Source organism: Meleagris gallopavo, chromosome 21, assembly GCF_000146605.3.
Source record: "Meleagris gallopavo isolate NT-WF06-2002-E0010 breed Aviagen turkey brand Nicholas breeding stock chromosome 21, Turkey_5.1, whole genome shotgun sequence".
Classification (NCBI taxonomy): domain Eukaryota; kingdom Metazoa; phylum Chordata; class Aves; order Galliformes; family Phasianidae; genus Meleagris; species Meleagris gallopavo.
In genome coordinates this window covers 8,883,381-8,892,424 of record NC_015031.2, presented here as the reverse complement: position 1 = coordinate 8,892,424, position 9,044 = coordinate 8,883,381, and the positions used below count along the sequence as shown (strand labels likewise).

The following is a 9,044-nucleotide window of genomic DNA, read 5'->3' as shown; positions in this document are numbered from 1 at the left end:
CGGCGCGGGACGGCCCCGCGGCGATGTGAAGGGCGATGAGGCGACGGGGAGCCCGGGCGGACGCGGGGACGCGGCCGAGTGCCGGCTGATGCCGGTGGTGGTTTTGGAGCGAGGGGAAGTGCCGCTGTGGCTGAGCGGCCGCAAGGCGGCGTCCCCGCTGGGCGGCCGAGGAGCCGAGAAGCAGCGACGTAAAAGCACCAAACTGATCCCCGGGGAGGGCGGCACCTGCAGGAAAGCCTGCATCAGCGGCTTCAGCGCCAGCCGCTGGGGGAGGCAACCGCGGCTCCGTCCGCGCGGGTACAAAAATAAGAGGCAGCAGCAGGCGGGAAACTCCTTCGTCGGAGCGCAGTTGAGACGAAGAGGAAGGAAGAAGGGCGTGCAGATGTCGGGAGGGGCGCGGGACGCTGACTGCTCGTTCCTCAATAACTCCCACCACTGGGGTAGAATTCGAGCATCTCTATCGTTCCATAAGAAAAAGAAAGTGATCTCAGATGACAGTTCCTACGCCAGCATCCTTTGTAATCCCTTTGTGAATCCCCAGCTTTCGGGGCACCAAGCAACCCTGTCTTCTAGTAAGGCTGAGAGCTACGCCTTGTCTGCTTCCTCCGTGATCCTGCTGGCTCCCATGAGTTCCTCTTCAGCCTTAGAGATCACGCTTACAGATGCAGAGAAGGTGTTTAGGGAGTGCCAGCAGGAGGAACCTATCGCTTTTGAGGATTGCATTCCCTTAGATAAGATGAAAAACTGCAAGAAAATCGGAGAAGGGGTGTTTGGGGAGGTTTTCCAGATGGACAGTGAGAGAGGACCTGTGGCCTTAAAAATAATTCCCATTGAGGGAACTGAAAGGGTGAACGGTGAAGCTCAAAAGAGCTTTGGAGAGATCCTACCTGAAATAATAATTTCAAAGGAGCTCAGTCTTCTGTCCGAAGAGTCCACAAATAGGACTGTAGGGTTCATCAGCTTGTACTCTGTGCACTGTGTTCAAGGGTCTTATCCTAATTACCTCCTAAAAGCCTGGGACACATACAACAAGGCAACAGGATCAGAAAATGATCGGCCAGACCTGTTTGGAGAAGAGCAACTCTTCATTGTTCTGGAGTTTGAATTTGGAGGCAGTGATTTGGAGAACATGAGAAAGAAACTGAGTACTGTGGCTTCAGCAAAAAGCATTCTGCACCAGGTGACTGCTTCTCTGGCTGTGGCAGAACAGGAACTGCACTTTGAGCACAGAGACTTGCACTGGGGGAATGTGCTGGTAAAGAAAACAGATGCAAAGGAGCTTAGCTACGTGTTGAATGGGACTACGTGCACAATCCCCACAGCAGGCATCCATGTCAACATCATAGATTACACCTTGTCTAGGCTGGAGAAAGATGGGTTAACTGTCTTCTGCGACCTTTCCACTGAAGAAGAGCTGTTTCAAGGCACAGGGGACTACCAGTTTGATATCTACAGGCAAATGAAAGCGGAGAACTCCAACGGCTGGACTGACTATCATCCACACAGCAATGTCCTCTGGCTCCACTACTTGACAGACAAACTTTTGAAGGATGTAGTGTACAAGAAAAAGGAATCATCTTCTGCCATGAGAAAAATAAAGCAGCAGCTCACAAAGTTTCATAAAGAAGTACTGACTTTTGGGTCTGCCAGTGAAGTTTTAGGCAGCAGCAGCCTCTTCCAATGAGTAAGGGAGTGCAGGGCTTCCAAGAACTGACGCTGCCCTTCTCCTTTGCTGTCTTTAATGAATGGTCTTTTAAATGTTAGCAGAATGAAGTGTTAACATCAGTTAGCAATGTGAATGGTAAACTATCAAAAATGTGTAAAAAACACACAAAAAAAGTCTTCTGCTCCAGCATGTTTCCATATGTACTGTCTTTGAGGGATGAGGGTGGAAAGGAAATGGATTCGACCCTGGGGAGGAGGGGGAGAAGCCTTCAGGCCCAGTTCATGTTTTGAATTCCACTTAGGTTATTAAAAGTTCTTTCCTCATTCTACTGATTTTCTTACCAAGTTCTTTGCTTAAAAACAAAATCAACCAATCAATCAAACAAACCTCACTATGCTGCAGACAGGTGAGCTTTGTTAGCCCAGCCAGAGAAAGGGGAGCAGGGCACTTTTTGATGTAGTTTTCAAAACGACCTTTTGTTCATTTGGGCACAGTTTGTACTTGGCGTGAGGCTATAAAAGGTAAATTTCCTAAAGTTTCTGTAGTTTGGCTTTTAAAAGCATTCTAATCTGCAATAATATGTTTTTTTTTTTCCTCTCTGTGAGGACCATTGTTAATGTGAAAACATACTGTGTTATTTTTAAAAGTACCTGTGCTCTTGATGCATTTTTGACAGCTGTGACCTTGTATGCTGACAGGATCCCAAAGCTGTGACCTGATGGTAGCATTAAAGTGATTTTCTCTGTTTGTCTAGAGAAGAAAATGCACAGGGGTTCTTTAGTCTTCATGGCAACTGGGTGAGACAAACTAAAGCTGAAGGTATACTTATATCAAATTTGAATTCTTTGTTTTCAAGAAGTCCTAGGCTAACATTCACATACATCAAAGAAACTGGCCTGCAGAGGAAGATAAATCAATCTAAGTGAACATTCAATTTAATTATTATTGAAAATTAGTACATCCAGTGACCCAGGTGCATTAAGGAATGAAGAGGAAGAACCTCCCCATCTTCAAGGCTCTTACTTTTGCTATCTTAAGCTACAGAAGGCAGCCTGACAATCTGCACTGCTTGAAATTGTTAAGGTGGAAATCATACTGGAATCCTACCAGGCATCCTCTCCATCCTTTTTCCTCTAATTGACTTAAGTAATGGAACATAATTGAATATTTTTAAAGCTTACGTGGTAAGGGCTGCAGTGAATGTGTATCTGACATCAAAGACGTGTTCTTCAGTCAGAATGGTGCTATTTTCCATTTATGCTTTGAAATAAATAAATTTTAAAAAAAAGCAGAATGGATAAAAACAACTTTATTACCTGCCCGTGTTGGTCCTTTATTTCAGAATTGCCAGCATTGTCTGTACAGAAGGATGGAAACTGGAGTTAAAGTGAGAGGAGCCAGGCCTGCGGTCCTGCAGGGCGACGTACAGCAGTGCTGGGGTTGCTGTTTGTTACGAAGTCTTTGAAAGCTGCTATTGCCTTGAAATGTTTCCCCACAAACCAATGTTGATCTGTCAGTGTGTAATGTTGCTTTCGTTAATCAAAACTGGAAGCTTCTACCCTTCAAAAAATTCAACTTTAAATTCATGGAGAAAACTTTGCCTTTGTGCTTGCAGGGAGGTGCAGTTGTCACAGATGAGTCTGCATTTCCTTTTTAAAAATTTTGTTTAATAAAATTCTGTGCGTTTATCAGCTCCATATATTTTAATAGGAGGCATGTGACAAGAAAGGAATCTGAACAGTAACACACAGAAGCTCCTGAGCAAGAAAAATGCCCTAATTCTGTTCTTGTTCCAATCATTTGGAATCAAAGCTCCATTTGGAACAAAACCGAGTTATGTTACTCATCTGTTTTCTCTGCTATGTTGGAAGGAGGATGTCAGCACCCAGTTTTCCAGTTCAGTAAGCACAAGCTTTTAAATATGCACTATTCTTCAGTGCTGACCTTAAAGACTGCTCTGTTTTTTACTGAAATAATGAAGTTTGAGCAAGGCTATAATTATAAGGGAAGGAAAGATTTTTCACGTGGATCCAAACACTTTGGAAGGTTAAAAAGGACAAGTACAATTTTGTGAAACCAGTGCCTCACAAACAGTGTGGACACGGAGCAGGGATTCATAGAATGGCTTGGGTTGAAAAGGATCACTATGATCATCTGTGCTATGTGCAGGGTCACCAACCACCAGCCCAGGCTGCCCTGAGCCACGTCCAGCCTTTCTTGTTCAGTTCTCAGTGTGTTTTGTGGTGAAAATAGCAATACTCAGTGATATTAACAGTGATTGCAGGCTTACTTCAGAATACGCTTTCATCTAATTGCCAAATCACTGAAGAGTTTGGCCATTTTGAGGGAAAAGAAGGCTGTAACAAAATACTGATTACACTGCAAGTACTGTTTAACTTACCGGGATCCTGCTAAAGCATGATGCATTTTGTGCTTGGCATTCCCTTCCAGAATAAACATTAAAGTGCAGGATTTAAGGAATTATCTCCTGCCTTGAGGAAATGCACGTGAGTGACAGGCTGAATGTGAACAAACAGAGGCTGTGGCCTAACTGTAAAGATACAGCAGCAAGAGCAGCTACTCAAAGTACCATTTAGAGGTAGGAAAAAAAAATGGAAATAATCATCTCTACTTACAGCTGTTTTCTTGAACACTGGATGCCCAACTCCACAGTTTAAGGGTAAGTCTGCAGAAGTGAATGGTAGTGGTTGGCCACAGTGAATAGCAGGAGAGGATGGCTGCCAACAAAACAGGAACACTCTTTAATGTTGAATAAAAATAGATTGGGAAATTCAACTGCGTCTGCTCCCATAAAATGAATTAGGTGGATGTAGCCCAATAAAAGACTGGGAGTCTTAAATCAGTAGTTCAAGCTGTAGTCCTAACAACCAAAATGCTGCCCTACCCTGACCTGCCTCAGCATTTACTTGGGTAGTAATGAAGTGGAGCCCGAGCTGTTTCCTTTGGGAATTCTGTCCCTAGCTGAACAGTTAGCTGTTCTGCAGTCTCACCTCAGCCATCACCTTAAAATGGAGATTTTTAGGACAGTTCAGAACATGGTTGTCATGTGTGAGTCACCACTATGGAACATTTGCTTCCTTGGAGTGGCCCACCACTGCTTCCTTTCTAGAAGTAGACAGAAAATGAGATAGGTTACATGTGTTTTCTAATCTTATGTCATAACTGAGCGACCCAAATCATCCTGTTGTGCTAATTGCTCCCTCCAAGTACTTTCACACATAGGACAATGCAACAGCCCCGTTGATTATTCAGTATTATTCAGCGTGTGGAGGAAAATGTTTCCTTCTTAAGATTAAGCCACTATCTCCAAACTTCAAATAACATTTTTCCATTTCTGTTTTACATCAACACAGCTTTTAAACACTGTTTTACTGAAGTTGCTGTTCTGTAGATCTCCAGGGTAACTTTTTACAATGAAGGGATGTCCACACTGTTGTCCAAAGCTTTGAAAACTGAACAGCTCTTTGCTGAAGAGCTGTGCCAAGCATGAGGCTAAAACAAAATCACACGGTGGGAATCAAACATCAGAGCTGTGGTTTTAGGATCACTGCAGCTGTTGTGAAAACTGAAAACACTGGAAGAACAGACAGGAATTTTGCTCAGAGCAAAACAATTGCAACGAGTCCATGAATGAAGGGTAACAGTTCTGATCTGCAGCTCCAGCATTCACAGAGGAGGTAAAAACTTGTGACAGATTCCCACCAGCTTCCCACAAGGCGAGTGAAATGAAGAGGCTGTGACAGTTCAGGCTCTGAGATTTTCAGAATGCTTTGTTGGAGGTACCAGAATTTGTCCTCAGTGCAAAGCTTCTGAGGAAGTGTAGGACTGCAGGCTGATCACAGTTCCCATTTATCACCTTGCTGAGACACCAGTAAAGCTGGGATTATATTGAAAGTTTTGATGTAATGATGCTGCTGTTCTGGAAAATTAGTACTCTCTCAGGATGGAATCTCAAGTGGGGGAGAGAATGAAGAATTGGTCAATGAAGAGCAAGAAACACATATCAATGCTTGAATCATTACAGGAAAAATAAGTTTTAAGAAATCCTGGCAGCAAGACTAAGAAGTGCTCAGCTTTTCCATAACGTTTCACCTGAGCCATGCTGGCCTCTTTACAGAAGTTCCACTTTTTGCTGGGAATGTAAAAAACCCCAGTCTGAAGGAACAGACAGCCAAAATACATCAGTATGGAGAGAGTTTCAAAATTAAACACTCTGTTTATATTTCCATTAGATAAACTCGTTATCTTGTGGTACAAATTCTCTCTTTATCTACATTGTGTTTTCAAATAAAAAAATGCAAGAACAAAATTGAAGCCGTCCATCTTTTCCTTTCCTTGGTGAACTCCACAAGTCATTCAGCTAGCAGAGATCTGATTGAAAACAAGGCACGGTCAGCCAAGAAGGTTTTTTATCTAAATGACTTAAATCATCAGCGCTGAACTGCAGACATTAAGACCTACATTAATTTGTTAATCTTCATTGGTTGCTCAAAGCTTTAGAAGTTCAAAGGCAAAAGCAATGTGAGTTGAATGCTTTACATTTTTTATTATTTCTTCTAGCACTGGGAAAGATTTTTTTTTTATGTCCCTCTGATACCAAATTAAAAATAGAACCATTACACAGTGCTTGGAACACAGATTCTAAATTTGTCTTTGAACCATTTCCCCAATAAACTAAAAAGTAGCACTCATTACCTACCAGAGCACAACTGCATCCTCCAATGATCCTACTGAGCTATCTTGGAGACCATGCAATATCCCCACTGGTGGCTCCAAGGCTGGCCACAGTAAACCCAAGTCTTGCAGAAGGAGTGATCACTGCATATTTAGGTGTCCTTCAAGAGAATGGATAACACCCACTAACGAAATCCCTTTACGGCAGTTGTAATGGAGTAGACCTTACACGAAGAAAAAAAGATTGACCTCACTGCACATTCATAATGCTCACAGGTGAACAACAAAGCCCCAACCAATGTAATGTGAGGTTGAATACCAGCTAATTCTCAGACCAGAAGGCTGATCCTTCTGCACTGACTGCACGCAGACCCTCCCGCAGCAGCAGAGGGTCAGACAGCCCTGTGCAAGAGGACACTGAAGTACTCTATAAACCATTTGCAGATGGAGTCGATGCCCAGCTGGTTTCAGGACGAGCTTTTTTCTCCACCACATTACAGAAATAGGCCACCAGAGGGTGCAAGTTGTTTGAATTCGAACGGATGCCCAGTTTTCTGCTGCCCACCATTTGCTGTAAGCCCCGAGCAAACCTTAGCAATGCACTGAAGTGGGTTTCTCTCGGTTTGTTGTTAAAGAGGGTTCAGCTGTCATTCAGAATGTTAATAACTTCCTGTAGATTTTACACTGGATCCAGGAGCTGGGCCCTTAAAACATTTTGATTTCTACAAGTCTCAGGAGGCAAAGTTTTAGCAGCTACCCACGCATGTGTTCATTATGAACGCTGCAAAGAACACTGCTTGGCAAATCAAAGTCAACACCAACAAATTGCCTACAAGCAAGCAGAAGGAATGGTTTTATCACACTGTGATATCTGTATATCTCATGTACGGAATGGTTTTATTTCTTCAGTTATTTCTTTTTTTATACTCAACAGCTAAGATAGGATCGCTGGCTTCACCCTGCAGTCCTCTACCATACAGGGAGAGCACATCCAGTGAGAGCACAAAGGAGGAATGTTTTATTTGTCACTACTTAGGCATGGTTGGAAAATCCCCAACATGGACTGTTTACGCTACCAGTGTTTTTACCTTTGTCTCCAGGCAATAGACGTAAACCCTTCCTTCTTCTCCTTGGATGTGATAAAACGGAGCTCCAACAAGGAGATCTGCCACCCCATCACAGTTCACACCAAATGGGCAAAGTTCAGGGCCAAAATAAGATCCAACCTGGGCTCCAGAAAAAAAAACAACCAAGCAGCTCTTTCGCTGGAATTCTCTATATATAGCTTTGTAGAATTAGCTCTTTGCAACAGTGAGGCAATTTTTAGAACAAAACATCACATATCTACTTATATGTGGATCACTTCCCTATTATTTATTACATTTCTGCCATCCTCAGGGACAGATCCTGTAGTCAGTGTAACAGTACCCAAATCGTTATTCAAAAATGTGACAGAATAAAAGGCAGAATAGCATCGTTGATGACGTCTTTTCCCATGAGCCATGAGAACATAACACAAATATAGTATGAACTCCATTTAGCCAAATGTCTTCCCAGTCTTTTTCAGATTCAGTGATTTCTTCTGGTGTTCCCAAAGCATTATGGAGTAATCACTGTATAATCCACATCTAGCTAAACCAGATGCTTGGCAGCTCCCTGCTTGCTACTTGTGGGGTATCTAACCAAAGAAAACATGGAGTAGTGACAGCCCATGGCCTCCAGCAGCCTGAAGTGAGCAGCTGAGCTTTTATAATTTACCCAGCTGAGCAACTTCTCCCAGAAGATGAGGCCCCAACAGATCTCGTTTAAAAAAGGCAGGAAATGTTCTCAGCCAGGGAAATGCACATAGGAATGAGTAGAGGCTGCCTGGCCACAGCCTGTTTCACACCAATAGTAAAGCTAATTGCTTTATTCAAACAATTATAATGGCTTTGCTCTTGCTTCAAAGCTTGTACATTTGTCTGGAGGAGAAAACGTGGCTGTTATTTGAATGAACAAGGTGTGTGTGGCCACTTGACCTGAATGCCACTACAGTATATAGTGGATGAGTAAATAGGTTCAAGAGAATGGGTGCTATGGAAGTATTTGTGAGTTTTGAAGGCTGTGGGGAGCAGATCTTCATCTTAAAACTATGGCTACAGTTCAATAAACCGCTCTGAGTACACACAGAAATGTAAGTATCATAGATACACTGAAAAGAGTGAGCAGACATTTCATATATTTCACATAATTAAAAACTTGACAGTCTGAAAGGGAGATTTCTGAAAGTCTGGTAATGCAGCTGGGATCCTTGATTCTACAGAAAAACCTTATTTGCAAATAAAAGAGCTCAAGTGACAAGATTTGTACAAGCTAGGCATCTTTAGAACTCCAAAATAAGTTCTCTGGAATCAATAAGACAGAGGCCTAAATGAATCAAGAGAGACAGGGCATCTCAGAATGAACATCCTGCATATCTAATGCAAGACTACTTTTTCCTCCATCCACCACTAAAGCATAAAAGCAGACATAGGGGGTGAATGGAAACATCTATCTTCTGTATGTGAGCTTAGAGACAAAAAACATGGCTTTGATGTTGCTCCCTACTCAGCCCAAGCACGTACAGTTTGACCTCAGCCATTTCAAGGGTGTTCAGCACGTTTCTCAGTCAATGGTTTTCCAGAAACACTTGCCCAGATACCAT

At 42.9% G+C, this 9,044-nt stretch overlaps 1 protein-coding gene across 1 annotated transcript; it reads left to right on the top strand.

Moving 5' to 3' along the window:
- The first annotated feature begins 6 nt into the window (after positions 1–6).
- HASPIN (histone H3 associated protein kinase) lies at positions 7–2,978 on the top strand. Its single transcript, XM_010722178.2, has one exon. It carries the CDS (start codon positions 89–91, stop codon positions 1,682–1,684), a length of 1,596 nt encoding a protein of 531 aa, XP_010720480.2. The 5' UTR covers positions 7–88; the 3' UTR covers positions 1,685–2,978.
- Positions 2,979–9,044: the final 6,066 nt, after the last annotated feature.

Excerpts from the sequence above, each read along its gene's own strand:
- HASPIN (XM_010722178.2), top strand. The coding sequence starts at position 89 with ATGCCGGTGGTGGTTTTGGAGCGAGGGGAAGTGCCGCTGTGGCTGAGC.